We start from the raw sequence: 17,541 nt of genomic DNA on the forward strand, positions 1-17,541 counted from the left end.
ACCGCAATTGGAAAACAGGTTCATTTTACGGGCGGTCCATTAATATGGGAGCCAGGACCCTCAACTGTAACGTTTGGTAATAGGCCACACAGTTACAATCCAGTAGTTCAAGTTTATATTATTTCCTAGTTGAGTAATCTCTACGTAAGATAATTGTATACTACAATGGTGGAGTTAGCCAAAGTCCCAATTCTAGGAAATAATATTATCCACGTCGGGTATAATATTCATGATCATTTGGTTGAAACTATAATCAAACATTGTCCTTCTTCAACTTACGTTATTTGCAATGATACGAACTTGAGTAAAGTTCCGTACTACCAACAATTGGTCCAGGAATTTGAAGCTGCTTTACCGGAAGGCTCTCGTCTACTTACTTACGTCGTTAAGCCAGGTGAAACAAGTAAGAGTAGACAGACTAAGGCAAAACTAGAAGACTACCTATTAGTGGAAGGATGCACCCGTGACACTGTGATGGTAGCTATTGGTGGTGGTGTTATTGGTGACATGATTGGGTTCGTTGCTTCTACTTTTATGAGAGGTGTCCGTGTCGTCCAAGTACCTACATCCCTATTAGCAATGGTCGATTCATCCATCGGTGGTAAAACCGCCATTGACACTCCATTGGGTAAGAACTTTATTGGCGCATTTTGGCAGCCAAAATTTGTTCTTGTGGATATTAAATGGTTAGTAACATTAGCCAAGAGAGAGTTCATTAATGGGATGGCAGAAGTCATCAAAACTGCTTGTATTTGGAACGCTGATGAATTTGCTAGATTGGAATCGAATGCCTCGTTGTTTTTGAATGTCGTTAATGGAGCCAAAAATGTCAAGGTTACTAATCAATTGACGAACGAAATCGACGAGATATCCGACACTGATATTGAGTCAATGTTGGAACATACCTATAAATTAGTTCTTGAAAGTATTAAGGTCAAAGCGGAAGTTGTATCATCAGATGAGCGTGAATCTAGTCTGAGAAACCTTTTGAACTTTGGTCATTCTATTGGTCACGCTTACGAAGCTATTCTAACTCCACAGGCATTACATGGTGAATGTGTATCCATTGGTATGGTCAAAGAAGCAGAGCTATCCCGTTATTTTGATATTCTTTCCCCTACTCAAGTGGCTCGTCTATCCAAGATTTTGCTCGCATACGGTTTGCCTGTTTCGCCCGATGAGGAATGGTTCAAAGAACTGACTTTACATAAAAAAACACCATTGGACATCTTGTTGAAGAAAATGAGTATCGATAAGAAAAACGAAGGCTCCAAAAAGAAGGTAGTCATTCTAGAAAGCATCGGTAAGTGTTTTGGTGATTCAGCGCAATTTGTAAGCGATGAAGACTTGAGATTCATTCTGACAGACGAAACCCTCGTCTACCCTTTTAAGGATATCCCTGCCGATCAAGAGAAAATTGTTATTCCTCCTGGTTCTAAATCTATCTCTAATCGTGCCTTAATCCTCGCTGCTTTGGGTCAAGGCCCATGTAAGATCAAAAACTTATTACATTCAGATGATACTAAACATATGTTAACTGCTGTTCACGAACTGAAGGGAGCCACAATATCATGGGAAGAGAATGGTGAAACAGTGGTGGTGGAAGGCCATGGTGGTTCCACATTATCAGCATGTGCTGATCCATTATATTTAGGTAATGCAGGTACCGCATCAAGATTTTTGACGTCCCTAGCTGCTTTAGTTCACTCTACTTCGAACCAAAAGTATGTTGTTTTGACTGGCAATGCGAGAATGCAGCAAAGACCTATCGCTCCTTTGGTCGATTCTTTACGCACGAATGGTACCAAAATCGAATACTTGAATAGTGAAGGTTCTCTTCCAATCAAAGTGTACACTGACTCAGTTTTCAAAGGTGGTAGAATTGAACTGGCCGCTACAGTTTCTTCCCAATACGTTTCCTCTATTTTAATGTGTGCTCCATACGCTGAGGAACCGGTTACCTTGGCTCTTGTCGGTGGTAAACCAATCTCTAAATTGTACGTCGATATGACGATAAAAATGATGGAGAAGTTCGGTATCAATGTCGAGACTTCCACAACCGAACCTTACACTTATTATATTCCAAAAGGTCATTATGTCAATCCATCAGAATATGTTATTGAAAGTGATGCCTCCAGTGCTACATACCCATTAGCCTTTGCTGCAATGACTGGTACCACCGTTACAGTTCCCAACATTGGTTTCGAGTCCTTACAAGGTGATGCTAGGTTTGCGAGAGATGTCTTGAAACCTATGGGCTGTAAAATAACTCAAACTGCAACCTCAACGACGGTTTCGGGTCCCCCTAGGGGTACATTGAAGCCATTGAAGCATGTTGATATGGAGCCAATGACTGATGCCTTTTTAACCGCCTGCGTTGTTGCTGCTGTTTCGCATGACAATGATCCAAATTCAACCAATACCACCACCATTGAAGGTATTGCAAATCAACGTGTCAAAGAATGTAACAGAATATTGGCAATGGCCACAGAGCTCGCAAAATTCGGTGTTGAAACCACGGAATTACCAGATGGTATCCAAGTCCATGGCTTAAATTCCATAGACGATTTGAAAGTTCCTTCCGACTCTACCGGACCTGTTGGTGTATGCACATATGATGATCATCGTGTCGCCATGAGTTTCTCACTTCTTGCAGGTATGGTAAACTCTCAAAACAAGCGTATCCAAATCTCCGAACCTGTAAGATTACTTGAAAGACATTGCACTGGTAAGACTTGGCCTGGTTGGTGGGATGTTTTGCATTCAGAACTGGGCGCTAAATTGGATGGTGCAGAGCCTTTAGAGTACTCATCTAAAAAGAATTCAAAAAAAAGTGTTGTCATTATTGGCATGAGAGCAGCTGGTAAAACTACCATAAGTAAATGGTGTGCAGCAGCCCTGAATTACAAATTAGTTGATTTGGATGAATTATTTGAACAGCAACATGACAATAAAAGTGTCAAACAATTTGTTGTAGAAAATGGTTGGGAAAAGTTCCGCGAAGAAGAAACAAGGATTTTCAAAGAAGTTGTTGAAAATTACGGTGACGATGGATATGTTTTCTCAACCGGTGGTGGTATTGTTGAAAGTCCAGAGTCTAGGAATGCTTTAAAAGACTTCGCTTCATCAGGCGGCTATGTTTTACACTTACATAGGGATATCGAAGAAACAATTATTTTCTTACAAAGCGACCCTTCAAGACCTGCGTATGTGGAAGAGATTCGTGAAGTTTGGAACAGAAGAGAGGTGTGGTATAAGGAATGCTCCAATTTCTCTTTCTTTGCGCCTCATTGCTCGGCAGAAGCCGAGTTTCAAGCTCTAAGAAGGTCTTTCAGTAACTATATTGCCACAATTACTGGTGCTAGACAGGTAAAAATTCCAAGCAAAAGATCAGCTTTTGTGTGTTTGACCTTTGAAGATTTGACTGAGCAGATCGAAAATTTGACTCCGATTTGCTATGGTTGTGAAGCTGTGGAGGTTAGAGTGGACCATTTAGCCAATTATTCTGCCGATTTCGTCAGTAAGCAACTGTCTATACTGCGCAAAGCCACTGATAGTATTCCTGTCATCTTTACTGTACGTACTAAGATGCAAGGGGGTAACTTTCCAGACGAAGACTTCAAAACTTTGAGGGAACTATACGGCATTGCCTTGAAGAATGGTGTTGAATTCATTGACTTAGAACTAACCTTACCTACTGATATCCAGTATGAAGTTATCAATAAAAGAGGTAATACTAAGATCATTGGGTCCCACCATGATTTCCAAGGATTATACTCCTGGGATGATGCTGAGTGGGAAAACAGATTCAATCAAGCGTTGGCTCTTGATGTGGATGTAGTAAAATTCGTGGGCACCGCTGTTGATTTTGAAGACAACTTGAGACTAGAAAGGTTCAGAGACACACACAAGGCCAAGCCTTTAATTGCAATAAACATGTCCTCGAAAGGTAGTATTTCTCGTGTTTTGAATAATGTTCTAACACCTGTAACGTCTGATTTGCTTCCTAACGCTGCGGCCCCTGGCCAATTGACAATAACACAAATCAACAAGATGTATACGTCTATGGGAGGTATCGAGCCCAAGGAACTTTTTGTCGTTGGAAAACCAATTAGCCACTCGAGGTCACCAATTTTACATAACACCGGTTATGAAATCTTAGGTCTACCCCACAAGTTTGATAAGTTTGAAACTGACTCAGCAGAGTTGGTAAAAGAAAAGCTTTTGCATGGAAACAAGAACTTTGGTGGTGCCGCCGTCACAATTCCCTTGAAACTAGATATTATGCAGTACATGGATGAATTGACAGATGCCGCAAAAGTTATTGGTGCAGTAAACACTGTGATACCAATGGGAAACAAGAAGTTTAGAGGTGACAACACCGATTGGTTGGGGATCCGCAACGCCCTGATCAGCAACGGTGTTCCTGAATCTGTTGGCCGTACTGCTGGTTTGGTTATTGGTGCGGGTGGAACTTCTAGAGCTGCTCTTTATGCCTTGCACAGTTTAGGTTGTAAAAAGATTTTTATCATAAACAGGACAGCCTCAAAATTGAAGCCATTGATAGAATCTCTTCCTTCTGAGTTCAACATCATTGGCATAGAAAATACCGATTCTATAAAAGAGATCAAAGAACACGTTGGCGTTGCCGTCAGCTGTATACCGGCAGACAAACCGTTAGATGGTGAACTTTTAGGTAAATTGGAGAGGTTCCTTGTAAAGGGTGCCCATGCTGCGTTTGTACCAACCTTGTTAGAAGCCGCTTACAAGCCAAGTGTCACTCCTGTCATGACAATATCGCAAGACAAATATCAATGGCACGTTATCCCTGGTGCTGAAATGCTCGTTCACCAGGGTGTCGCTCAGTTTGAGAAATGGACAGGATTCAAGGCCCCTTTCAAAGCTATTTTCGATGCTGTTACAAGAGAATAAGGGCATCATTCTCTTTCGCTTATTATTCTACAGTACTTTTATGATATCTTAACTAAGTATGAATTTTTAAAAAGTCAGTGTGACTGACTATAGTTATTTATACCTGAAATAGCAATCCATATTTTCGGCAGCGGCCGCAGATGAATATGTTACCCTTACATACTAGAGGATCCATACAAAGAATAACACAGTATAGATAATATAGTCATCAAATGTGCATATCCAGTCAAGCATCAACCCAAGATTGCAGAAGATTCTAGTGGTTATTTGCCTTTGTGCCTGTTTTGTTTCCTGACAAGATTATTATGAGCAGCATTAATGAAGGTCCGTATAATTCACCAACTTTTGGAAAATCATTGTCCTTAAAAGTAGATGGTGGGTTCAATGCCGTATCTATAAATCCCTCCGGTAGGGATGTTGTTTTGGCTAGTCGGCAGGGTCTTTATATCATCGATTTGGACGATCCGTTCACGCCCCCAAGGTGGTTACACCACATCACACCGTGGCAGGTTGCCGATGTGCAATGGTCGCCGCATCCTGCTAAACCATATTGGATAGTCTCAACATCAAACCAAAAGGCAATCATATGGAATTTAGCAAAACATTCATCAAATGCAATTGAGTTTGTACTTCACGGTCATTCAAGAGCAATCACGGATATCAATTTTAACCCACAGCATCCTGATGTTTTGGCCACATGTTCGGTTGATACGTATGTGCATGCTTGGGACATGAGAAGTCCACATAGACCATTTTATTCGACAAGTTCATGGAGATCTGCTGCTTCTCAAGTGAAATGGAATTATAAAGATCCAAACGTCCTGGCCTCCTCGCATGGAAATGATATATTTGTATGGGACTTAAGAAAGGGCTCTACCCCTCTTTGTTCTTTGAAAGGGCATGTCAGTTCCGTAAATAGTATAGACTTTAACCGATTTAAATCCACTGAAATAATGTCAAGTTCGAATGACGGAACAGTAAAATTCTGGGACTATTCAAAAAGTACGACAGAGTCTAAGAGGACAGTAACAACAAACTTTCCAATTTGGAGGGGACGTTACCTTCCTTTTGGAGAAGGCTACTGCATCATGCCAATGGTTGGCGGAAACAATGCAGTTTATTTAGTTAATCTATGCAATGACGACGACAATGAAGAAAATAAGAAAACAAAACTTCAACCAATCTATGCATTTAAAGGCCACAGTGACCGAGTAATTGACTTTCTTTGGAGATCAAGACACACCTACGATGGGGATTACGATGACCGGGAATTTCAATTGGTCACTTGGTCTAAGGATTGCGATTTGAAGTTATGGCCGATATCTGATAGTATCTATGGGAAAGTGAATTTTGACAGAACTAAGAGACTTCAAGAAAAATTTGCAGACTATGATTACTGCTCATATAATAAGGAACCTGAGAATAAAGACAATGTTCAAAAGGATGAATTTAAGCGGGTACGAGAAAACTTCGTAACAAAATCCGGCCTAAAGAAAAATAAGGCCAATCATATCACCTGGCTTTCAGGAATCAGAATGAATAGCGCCAATTCGCAAGAGGATTTGTTCAACGAGACGAAAATCCAAAATTTGGGTGAGGAAGTAAGTGCTATTGGCCACAAGTTTCCAAAGGTCGTTTTTGAAAAGATTTCCGTGTCCACACGTGAATTATGCCTGACACTCAATGGCCCTTGGTCAGAAGAAAATCCTGACGAGTATGTCTTCTTGCGTATAAGCATTAACTTTCCTTCCAACTATCCAGGCAAAGGGAGCCCTCCCAAGTTTATAATTGAAGAGAATACTAATTTAACCACGGGCAAGAGGCAAGAAATACTTTCTAATTTAGCCACAATTGGTCAGAAATATACCGATTCAAATCTTTATTGCTTGGAACCATGCATACGATTTGTTTTAGGTGAAAAAGTAAGCTTAGAAGATATCGGAGAAGGTCAGGAACCGTTACTAAATTTTGATATTGCAGATCATATAGATTTTGAAGATTTGTCGTCATTAGACAGTTCATATTCTGATACCCAAAATCTGGAGGACCTCTCTTCGCAATCTGATACAGAACCGTACAAGGAAGCACTGGTATTTCCTGATACATCGAATCCGGGCTTAAATTTTGGAAGAAACCTAGCTCTGGATACCACGCCCGTTCCAAATGGATGTGGATCTTGCTGGACTGCGACTGGGCAACTTTTCTGTTTCTTCGCAAATGACAAGAAACCTGAAAAAAAGCAAAATACAATGATTAAATTGTCCCAAAAAGATACAGGATTAGATAGACATCCATTTAAAGTGGAGCCTCAAGTTTTATACGATAAAGAAATTGATGGCGAAGACATCACTGCTGTTGAAGAAACGAAGACTCGCCCTAAGCGTTATGTTGACACATTAGGAATAGGAAGTAGTACTAATGGCGATACAAGAACATACTCTGAAGATGAATCATCTTCCGATGACTCGTTTGATAGTGTTGCCGACGATTGGGATGATATACTAAGAAACGATATAATAGTGAGAACAAAAATTCCCATGCTAAGAGGTAATTTTAGAGCTTTCAGTTCAGTACATTCTGAATCCGGAAAAACAGTAGAGTCTACCAAAAGGAATAGAAACCTCGTAATATCCAAAGATTTTAGCAGTTTACTAAGCGATCGTAGGGAACTAGCACTGGAATACCTATTTATGGATGTTACACCAGAAGAATTTGCCAGAAATAATGCCTTAGTGGCAGAAAAGTTTGAGCTTGACGAGATTAGCCATTGTTGGCAAATATTATCGGATATGCTAATAGACCAAGATGATTGCGATCCTTATGCCACCATTTGGAATAATCATCCTATGGGGATAAAATGGTTCATCAAGAAGGCAATCATTTACTTTGAAAGGCAACAAAACCTGCAGATGCTCGCTATGTTATGTTGTGTAATTTTGAGCGCTAGAAAAAGAACGAGCTCAGCTTACAATGCAGGGAGGTACTATGGGCAAGAATTGGAGAATATAGAAGGAATGATTGTGTTTAATGATGATGAAAGTCAAAATACATCCTTTTGGAAAGAGGCGGATACTTTCTCGGCTAGATCCAGAAGTAGCACTGTTACACCGAACTGTTATACCCCTCATTTGAGGGGAAAAAACATCAACCCAGAAGACAACTCCTCAATAAGGTCCGATGACTACTATTCTAAATCAAGGACACACCATACATTGAGTGGTGGCAATAAATTTTTAGACGCCGCTCAGAAGCGAAGTAGTCGAGCTACTCCATCTAGCGCTTTTCATAGTAGGGTGCCCGACATTAAAGTCGAACTTTTACATGACGATATTATGGATGCCTACGAAGAGGAGGATCTATTGCATTTAGAGCCATCAGACATACCAAAGTTTCAAACTTATATTTATCAATATTCAAAATTGCTTTTCAGATGGGGTTTACCGTTAGAAAGGGTCAAAATTCTAAAAGTTAGTACTGAGTTTAGATGTTCTTATAGTTCTCCCGATGTTGTGTCTAAGAAATATAGCCATAGTCCTTATAATGGTATACTCACGCACTGGATCGAAAATGAAAATCCCGGAGAGGAGAGATTTATTGCTCGAAATTGTAACTACTGTGATTTGAGAGTAACAAGAAATAGTTTCATATGTGGCAATTGTCAACATGTTTTACATTCTTTATGCGCAAGAACCTGGTGGGAGATTGGTGATGAATGTCCCTCTGGATGTGGGTGCAATTGTCCAGATGCGTTCGATGCGTAGAAACTTGATAATCGCAATGGTTTTTTACTCGTTTCATTTCATACTTATGGTTTTTTTTTAATGTATTCTAAATACATTTGAAAGGGTTTCCCACGGATAAATTTCAATAACGAGCGTATTTTAAAGAGAATCTGTATGTAGTAAAAACATAATAGAGAGGAATAAGAGCAAGTGCCTTAAAGAGGGATTTTCGATGTTCTGAGGCCTTTTTAGTGGAAGACAAAGGATTGGAGAGAGGAAGTTAAAATCTATTATTACATATCAAGAACTTCAGGAATACTTGAGACTATATAGCGTTAAACAATTGACTGATTGTATAATGGAGCATAGAGACCAAAAACATAAGAACGAAGGCTATTTACAAGCTCATTTGTTCAAAGTCATTAACGAAGCCACAAAAGTAATAATCAGTCTTGCACGGACTTCGTTGATATCTTCAGGTACTAGCCAAATCAAAGCACCTAGTTTTCTAGCGATAGAAATAGCCAATCTTGCATTAGCATACCTTTCTTCCTCAGTGTTACCAGGAGTGACCATATCATAATCAACATAACCTGGGGCAATTCCGTTTAAAACGTCTAGTAAGAAGTGCGCATTCGATAGACCTTGATCTTTAAATGATCTAATAGTAGAGCTTCTGCCACCTTTAATTACTTGGTCCTGTGCCCATTTCAATATCTGAGAATCGCTCATATCCCTGCCGCTTGAAGATAATGTCTTCATAGTAATTGAAATATTTCTGCGCATCAATTGCCACACAAGCCCTAGAGTCAACAATTTATTACCATCTACAATATCAGATCCTTCGATACCGACTAAAGAAAATCCCTTCGATCTGCCTAAGTCAACAGCGTAGTTGGTGTTTTCTAACGCCTTGAACCTGGACACTTCCGCACCTGAAGCTGGTCTTTTGTTGACATGTTTGAAATCAACTGCGCCCGGCATGACCTTTTCATAAGCTTGCAATAATACCAAACCGTCCTTCAAATCGTCAAACAAAGAAATAACGGGCGGATCAACATCCAATGAGTTCAACCATAAAGTGAAGACTCTTGCCTCTCTTTCACCTTCAGCATCAAACTCCTCAATTTCGGGTTTTTCCTCTTCTTGAATAGGTTCCAATCCAGGGTGGGTGTTGAACAAATGGGCCACGAAAGCCAGATTTAACTTTGGGTTCCCGGCAACCAAAGAACTTGGAGTTAAGTACTTTCTACATTCCAATTTTTCAGCGTTTTGTAAAATTTGCTCAGCTCTTTCCATCAAGTCAGCAGTTTGTAATGGAGCCTTTGAACACAAAGTAGAGTCTAACTGGTTCAGTAGAATAGTGTAATTTTCACCATCAGAAACATCTTTAGAAAAGTTGGTAACTCTTCTGTTCCAGTTAGCCTGCTTCAGATGATAGTTAAACCAACGTAATAAAATCTGCTCTGGAGGCAATCTCAAGAACTGTTCCAAAGTTTCGTCTTCTTCTAATAGACGGTATAATTCTGGATGCAACTTAATGTCAATCTTACTCAACAAGCCTCTTCTGATGATTTGCCATATCAAACCCAATATTAAGTGTTCCCTACCCTCAATAATATCTTCAGAATGAACGTTGACAACAACACAACCAATAGCCTTTGCGGAATTGATAACAATGTTTGCATTTTCGCTAGCTTGGAAGTTATTCAATTCCTTACCCTTTTTGGGCCAGTTCAAAACTCTTGTATCAATAGTATCCGTAACAGAGTCGTTGATTAATTTAGATAACACCAACCCGTCTCTACATTCGTCAAATAATTGGAAAGTATCAGTGGGAAATGGAAGCAATTCACCAATATCTTGGTCTCCCGCCAGGACACTGTTAATATGCTTGGTAAATTCACGTCTTTCTTCTTCATTAATAGTATGGGTGGTGCCTGTTTGGGAACCGGCAACGATAATCTTTGCTTGAGCACCCTCACCCTTACGCTGCAGTGCAGTGTTGGGAGCGGAAACAATAGGGGCTGAATTAGGTGCAACGTTGAAGGTTGTCTGTGGAGCAGCTCCTGTTTTAGACTCTTTTAATTTGGCGATTAATCCTACATAATCGTCCAATTCGACACGACCTGACGCATCCACACCGACATGTTTTAAAGTTTCTCTTGCTTCGTCATAAGTGGCATCTCCATCTTTGGACACCGCCTCCAAAGCTTGCTGTTTTTCAACCCACCCTTTGTCATCCAGGTCAATAGCTCTGAACTTTTCAATTGTGGCAAAAAGATCCTCTTGAGTCAAAATTGGAAATTTTCTCTGGTTTGATAATAGTTAGTTAGTACATGAAATCCAATTAAAACCTGAAAGGGTAAAAAAAAGAAATGTGTTCCAGGGTGCTATATTGCATGAAAAGTCGACGAAAAGGTGACATACTTGTAATTTAACGATATTCATTATGTTTATGATATAGCTGTTAACGCTACTATACTTGGTTCTTCTCTAGTTTCCGAAATATAACGGGTCTTGTTGGCCTCCTGAAGCAACGAATATTTATATCGTTAAACCTTCGTTATGAAACTTCGCCCCGTACTTTCGATGTTTTTCCGCCTCCCTGTGGACGGTCTTTTTACATGAAGGTCATCGGAAGCTTAAAGAAAAGCCGTTCACTTCGAAAACTAGGACCCTGTGCCCAGTCAAGGCCGATTGGACTGTACGTAAATTGTTTATGTACGAAGGAGCTTTAAATATCTAAAAGTTGGTGATGGAGTCAGCGGTGTTATATGCTGAGCATACATCCGTCTAACTTCATAAAGGAATGGGATTATTTATGTTTCGGTATCTCCGTGAGCTGAAGTTCAATGTTGGTCAGCCTCGATTCAATTTCTCGTTGTCTTCTCAGCATTTGTAGCAGCAAGTCTTTTATGTCCCTTAGCTCGGCAATTTCTGTGGTTACTATATTATCAGGTAGTTTGAACTTTACGCTTTTCTGAAAGCTGGCCTTCTGTACCTTGCCTTCCTTTGCAAGCATGGAATTCAGTTTAGTGTTCGATTTAGTAACGGACTCTATTCCATTTCCCAAATCCTCCTCTTCTTTCTTTAGTTCGCTCAATAAATTTTTCGCTTTTAGCTTGTCTTGAGAGAGCTCATTGTCATATGAATTTTCATTGGGTTCATCAGTAACGCCAGTGCCATTTTTGGCTTGTGATGGAAGGATTTGCGGTACTTGATGTTGTTGTTGTATTCTTTCAGGCGACATTAGACCATTTTTGAACCGAGCCCGTATTCTCGTTAAGGAACCATCTCCTCCAATTTTATTTTCATTACTGAATGTCAATTTGGTTGGTGATGTAGGGAATATTAAATTGGTTATGTGGTCTGAGCTTTGGACCTTCATATCTCCACTCGTGTTTTTGAATTGAGGTCGATCCAGGCTTTGAGTTACTTTGGGAATATATCCTTTCAAACACTCCGGCGATACTATCCTTCTCGGGGTTACTTGTATGCTATGCTTTGTAACATCCGTCCTTTTGGGCGACAGCCTCATAGGTGGTTTTAAAAAGCCCTTTTGGCCTGCTGTCTTCGAAGGGGACATGCTTAGCCTCACAAACACATTGTCCTTGTCACTTGGTATATTATTTCGTCCAATTTTATTTCCTATGTCACGTAAGCTTCTACGATTGCCTTCGTTCACCATTTGATCTATTGAACTTGGTCAGATTGTAACTAATATCGGCAATAAAACCTGGGGGTCTTTCGTTTGACTAGTATTGTTTATTGTTTTGTTTTTGCTCCTCTCTTGTTTACTGTTTGGACCAAGAAAGTGTTTCGGAGTAACTATCATTATGTACGTTGATATGGCATCTTGTTTCTTAGTTTTAATTAAACAGTGATTCACTATCTACCAATTCATAAACAGAGTTGCTTTTGTAGCCTTCATTGTAGAAAAGAGGTACTGCACATCTTTGCAGATCATCCACTTGTATAAGTTTTGTGGATATGCCATTTATTGTTAGGTATTCTAAGTTCGGCAAACTTTGCTCGAAGACCTTAAAAACGTCTTTTAGGTAATGAAGATATACGTGATACAATCCAATCGCATCTTCTTTAGTAACGCTGTTCACTCCCTTATCCTCAGTCTTGTTGATATCCTGTAAAACTTTATTGAATTTCCGTACAAACGTCTCAATCGGTATAGAATCCCATCCCATTGCAGGCGTTTCGTCGTCAATAATACTTGTGTGAGGAATAATCTTGGATTGAAAAAACATTTGGTATAAGAAATTACGAGCTTGGAACTTACTCGGGTCCCTTATAAGTTTCGATCGAGTTTCCGGAAAGATTTTTTTCAAAATGACCTCATGGATTGTATTGCTGCACCTTGTACAAGGACAGAAATCGTCAAAATTCAAACGCATTAGCGGATTATCTGGCGTTGGGAAAAAAAATTGATGATTCAGTTCACAGTGCATATCGAAGCGCTGCAGTTTTTTGCCACATATTTGCTTAGAAAGAAATCTAATTAATGACACATCGAATTCGAATTTGCCCATGTAATCAAGTTTCAATCTCTTCAAATTATGAAAAACAGCCAGGGAATTCATCAGGAAGAATTCGTTATAGACTAATGAGGCCAACGATAGGTTCTCAATTTTAGAAAATTTCCAGAATCCTTCCAGTCCCCATTTAATGTATAAACTATCAAAACCACCTTCAATTGTGGGAGGGATATCATCACGACTGTACCAAGATAGTATCTCCAGCTGTTTTAAAGTAGAAGTGTCAAAAATGTCACTATATTGTAAATCTTCAAAATGCTCACCAATAACGCCGTATTCCGGGAGATTGAGTGTGTCGGGGCGCAGGTTTAATACCAACGACTTGATTTTCATAGGAGTTTTCAGATTCTTGAAGTACTTTAGTGCATTGACATGAATAGATAGATTTTCAAGTAGAGTTAGATCACACCTTAGGAACAAGTGGTCAATCTTATTCAAATAAGAGCTGCTTACTTTGTCATGAGTTGGCATTATGGTTGGTGGCGTCAAAGTTAGGGTTTTCAATTGTTTTGATAAAGGTTTCAGCCCGTCATTGACACATGAACGAACAAATTGGTCAACAAATCTTACATTGCAACCGTATTCCGATAACAATTGCAGTACGTTCGACATGACGTCTTCATTTAAGTGCCATGTACAACGTATTCGATTGATTAGCGGACATAATCTACTTGGTGACTCTGCTAATGATCTTTCCAAGTAACTGAATTTTAGTTTGGCGAGCGCCCCATTTGATATTTGCTTTTCATTATTGGGGTCATCTTCATCTATGAACGGAAATTTCAATACTGACCAATAGCAAGTTCCAAATGAGCCATCATAATCACTACTCACATGATAAGTTTCGTTGAGGAATAAATTCTGGTAGATAAAGGGTATAATTGATTCGTATGTTTTTTTGCATACGTATGTTAGCGAGATTTTGTCTTCTTGGGGAATTTTGCAGGCAATTTGCCTGAAAATTTCATATGGTAACTGATCAAGCATCGGTTAGGACTTTCCAAATCAGCAATATATAATCATCTGCTTATTTGAGGGATACGAAAGATTGTGACTTTTGTACACATTATACTAGTATATTATCAACGTGACTTTATATTTGCAACTGATAAATGTTTGCCTTCGAAGTCCGTTTTTTTCTCTCTACTTTATTACTAATAATCGGTATATAAGAAAAAGAGATAATGAATGGCACACAAAAGAAAGTAAACCATCAAAGTGTACAGGTTATTGAAGCTTTTGAATTTATACTTATTTTATTCGTCTATGGATGCTATATGATACAAAATTCATCTAAGCGTTCTGCTACATGGCGAACTACATCATAAGCGAGTTTTCACAGATATTCGTATGCCTTACAATACTCTTTTGTTCCGTTAAGTGCTATGGCCTTGATTGCTATTAACATAATTTGGCCATCTTTCATAGCCAACTTCCAGAGAGATTTCTTTAGATAGAGTTTTAGACCAGAACGTAATTTGAGATCAAATGGGTCAGAGACGTCAATGATTGTGTCGTTAAAACTGCTCTTCTCCGTCAATAAACTCCGTACTTGGGCGATCCTGATGCCATTCACATGCAAATCACAGAGCGATATGCATGCAGGAAGTAAGTAATGAGTTTCGACTTTTGCCTGCGCGGCATCTGATGGTAACCGATATTGATAATTATTTAAATTAGTCGGGCTAAAAGGTATATTTAGCAGATGATTTCCAAACAAGGCCTCGAAACTTTTCGCGGATTCTCCAACCATGTCTACATGAATGCTTTTACTTTCCTTATTGAAGATTATAGTACAATCAGTTGAATCTATTTGAAAGATCAATTCTCTCGCATGATTGTCCAGAAATGGTCTCTTATAACAAAGCATGTTCCAACAATCGTTATTTTGCTCAGCAATATCAAGTTTAGACCTTTTCGCTTCTGGCTGGTCACAGGTTTGTAAAGATTTATCGCTTTCATCTGCACTACAAAATCCACCTTCAAAACAGGGTGAAGATGAGAAAGCCGAAGTAGCTGGGAAAGTGATACCTTTCTTGGACAGGTCTTTCAGTAAAAGGCATATCTCTTCTTTCCGTATTATTGGATTATAGGTAATTTGAGACTTGATTAGCCGCTGTTCAAGATTTAAAAACCTGTAATATCGGCACTCCTTTATTAGCGCATCCCTTCTATTATCATCTAAATCTAGAGATGCTCCTCCTAATAAAGTAAGTAGATCTTTAAAAAACTCGGACGACCTTGGAATGTAGGGGGCAGAATGCGGTGGTGGTCTCAACAACTTCTTAGATACAATCAACTCTTCCACATCGACATAAACCGTGGCCGCATATATTTCAAAATAATTTGGAGAATCACCTTTCCTCCTAAAGAGATTTTTGGCTATTTTGAACGATTGTCCACCAACATTGGTGTAATAATAATCGGTTTCCTTCAGTAAAGATCTTAAACGCGGTAAATTGTAGTACATTGCATCCGCGAAAAGCATAGTATATTGAACTTCATCCTTAATCTCGATCATATATCCTTGCAAATGTTGGTAGATCCATTCAAAAACTTCTGATGATCTATCTATGAATAGAGCCTCATTTTCAGTAGGTTCTACGGCATGGCAATTGCTGTCGCTGCTATCCACAGGAGAGCGTTTTTTGGAAAAGTATTCAGTAAAGAAGCTGGGGCCATCTGAACTTAGCGAAGCACCACTGATTTTGAACAGACATTTGCCAACTTGAATCTTGTACATTTTTTCGTGTGGGAGAATTTGAGGAATATTTGGATCGAAATACTCCTGTGACAAAGTCACTATTGATGGGGAATTTGACATTTCTTTATATGCTAACTATATGATTGGAGATTTTTTTTTTTTAAATGATATTTATGAGTGAAGCAATGCCTGTTTTTAGCTATTCTCTTCCTTCAAAAAACATAGGCGGAATTCCTCACTGAGTGAATATATACATTATTTTTATTGTTTAAGCTATTCTTTCTTCCTTCACTAAAGAAACTTCTAAGAATTTTAAATTAGTAAGCAATCGGGGCGCTTACATGATTTTCAGGAAAGGTTTGGTTGCCCGCTAGACAAAAGCAACCTGACCAAGAGAAATGCATGACATAAATCAAGAAGACGTTGATGTAGAGACAATGAGAATAATTGAACCTGATTGTTGAGATAAGTTAACTACATATGATGATTTTTAATAATGAAGAATAATCACCGTCTTTTAAATTTTCTGGTTTTCAACATGTAGTCCACCAAACAGATTTGCTCGGCGAGTAAAAAAAACTAGTGGAGTAAACAAAAAATATCTTTTTGAATTAACGAACCTTAAACAACCTATATTAAGATATGAGATAAAAACAAAATGCAACCAGTTTGATATAAAAAGTCTGGATGCGTGTAGCCTAAAAGAGATATTGACTTTATATTAATATTATTATTATTATTATAATCATTTAGTTATGAAGTGTTGCCTCCTCGGATTGAACAAAGAAATTACCAGAATTTCCACTCTAATTGAAATGAATTTTTTTTGTAAGTTGTATTGGGAAAAAAAAAATTACCCTTAACGATTCTTTAGAATATATTAAAAAATCGTCAACCCATTTACAACAGCAAAGCCGCAGCACCGGCAAGCAAAGCACCAGCAGCTGGCAAGGCCTTTACAGCTCCACCAGTGAAAGAGGTAACACCTGGAGTGGTAGATCCTTGTTGGGTTGGCTTTTCAGTTGGCTGTTCAGTTGGCCTTTCGGTTGGAGCAGGAGCAGTGGTGTTCTTTGGAGCTTCGGTAGTTGGCAATGGACACCAAGTGGTGTATTGAGTGATAACGTCATTTACGGTAACGGTAGCAGTGGATACCAAAGCTGGGGAAACTGTTTCAGAACAGACATGGTCTTCACAAGAAGTGATGGTGACCAAAGTGGTAGATTCATCAGTGACTGTAGCAGTGGTAATGTTATTGGCGGCAGAGGCAACTGCGGTGATGGCAGCGATAGAAGCGACAGTAGAGAATTGCATTATTATTATTGTTATTGTAAAGCGAAAGAAAGAAGGCGTTTGTTATTCTTAGTTTATTGACAATATATAGCAAAAGACCAATTAATGATTGACAAGAGGAAACAAATGTGCAACAAGAAAGACACAACGACGGTTTATATACTTGTAAGAGGTGGCTAAACCTCTCTCTGTGTTGTGGAAATTGTACACAAAAATTAATATAAAATTAAAGAAAAAAGAAAAGATGGAGAGCTGGATGGAAAAAAATACTAACAAAAAAAAGGAAGACCTGCGCGGTTTCTGCGCGGAGGAGGGGTCCACCTCTGCATTTATTTCTGGC

General features: G+C 39.1%; 7 protein-coding genes across 7 annotated transcripts; 2 read left to right on the forward strand and 5 right to left on the reverse strand.

Moving 5' to 3' along the window:
- Nucleotides 1-165: 165 nt before the first annotated feature.
- On the forward strand, nt 166-4,932 carry ARO1 (pentafunctional protein ARO1p; the record flags this gene model as incomplete). Its single annotated transcript, XM_056232509.1, has 1 exon — nt 166-4,932. One exon carries the CDS (start codon nt 166-168, stop codon nt 4,930-4,932), a length of 4,767 nt encoding a protein of 1,588 aa, XP_056086781.1.
- Nucleotides 4,933-5,237: 305 nt separating this feature from the next.
- Nucleotides 5,238-8,693, forward strand: MTC5 (Mtc5p; the record flags this gene model as incomplete). The annotated part of the gene is made up of 1 exon (XM_056232510.1): nt 5,238-8,693. One exon carries the CDS (start codon nt 5,238-5,240, stop codon nt 8,691-8,693), a length of 3,456 nt encoding a protein of 1,151 aa, XP_056086782.1.
- A 366-nt stretch (nt 8,694-9,059) lies between these two features.
- Nucleotides 9,060-11,105, reverse strand: SAC6 (fimbrin; the record flags this gene model as incomplete). Its single annotated transcript, XM_056232511.1, has 2 exons — nt 9,060-10,967; nt 11,085-11,105. 2 exons carry the CDS (start codon nt 11,103-11,105, stop codon nt 9,060-9,062), a joined length of 1,929 nt encoding a protein of 642 aa, XP_056086783.1.
- Nucleotides 11,106-11,472: 367 nt separating this feature from the next.
- On the reverse strand, nt 11,473-12,345 carry FIN1 (Fin1p; the record flags this gene model as incomplete). Its single annotated transcript, XM_056232512.1, has 1 exon — nt 11,473-12,345. The coding sequence occupies one exon, from the start codon at nt 12,343-12,345 to the stop codon at nt 11,473-11,475; it is 873 nt and encodes a 290-aa protein (XP_056086784.1).
- Nucleotides 12,346-12,526: 181 nt separating this feature from the next.
- On the reverse strand, nt 12,527-14,194 carry SKDI04G3580 (uncharacterized protein; the record flags this gene model as incomplete). The annotated part of the gene is made up of 1 exon (XM_056232513.1): nt 12,527-14,194. One exon carries the CDS (start codon nt 14,192-14,194, stop codon nt 12,527-12,529), a length of 1,668 nt encoding a protein of 555 aa, XP_056086785.1.
- A 349-nt stretch (nt 14,195-14,543) lies between these two features.
- Nucleotides 14,544-16,031, reverse strand: MRX16 (Mrx16p; the record flags this gene model as incomplete). The annotated part of the gene is made up of 1 exon (XM_056232514.1): nt 14,544-16,031. One exon carries the CDS (start codon nt 16,029-16,031, stop codon nt 14,544-14,546), a length of 1,488 nt encoding a protein of 495 aa, XP_056086786.1.
- Nucleotides 16,032-16,811: 780 nt separating this feature from the next.
- Nucleotides 16,812-17,222, reverse strand: SKDI04G3600 (uncharacterized protein; the record flags this gene model as incomplete). Its single annotated transcript, XM_056232515.1, has 1 exon — nt 16,812-17,222. One exon carries the CDS (start codon nt 17,220-17,222, stop codon nt 16,812-16,814), a length of 411 nt encoding a protein of 136 aa, XP_056086787.1.
- Between the last annotated feature and the right edge of the window lie 319 nt (nt 17,223-17,541).

This window comes from Saccharomyces kudriavzevii (genome assembly GCF_947243775.1).
Source record: "Saccharomyces kudriavzevii IFO 1802 strain IFO1802 genome assembly, chromosome: 4".
In the NCBI taxonomy this organism is placed as follows: domain Eukaryota; kingdom Fungi; phylum Ascomycota; class Saccharomycetes; order Saccharomycetales; family Saccharomycetaceae; genus Saccharomyces; species Saccharomyces kudriavzevii.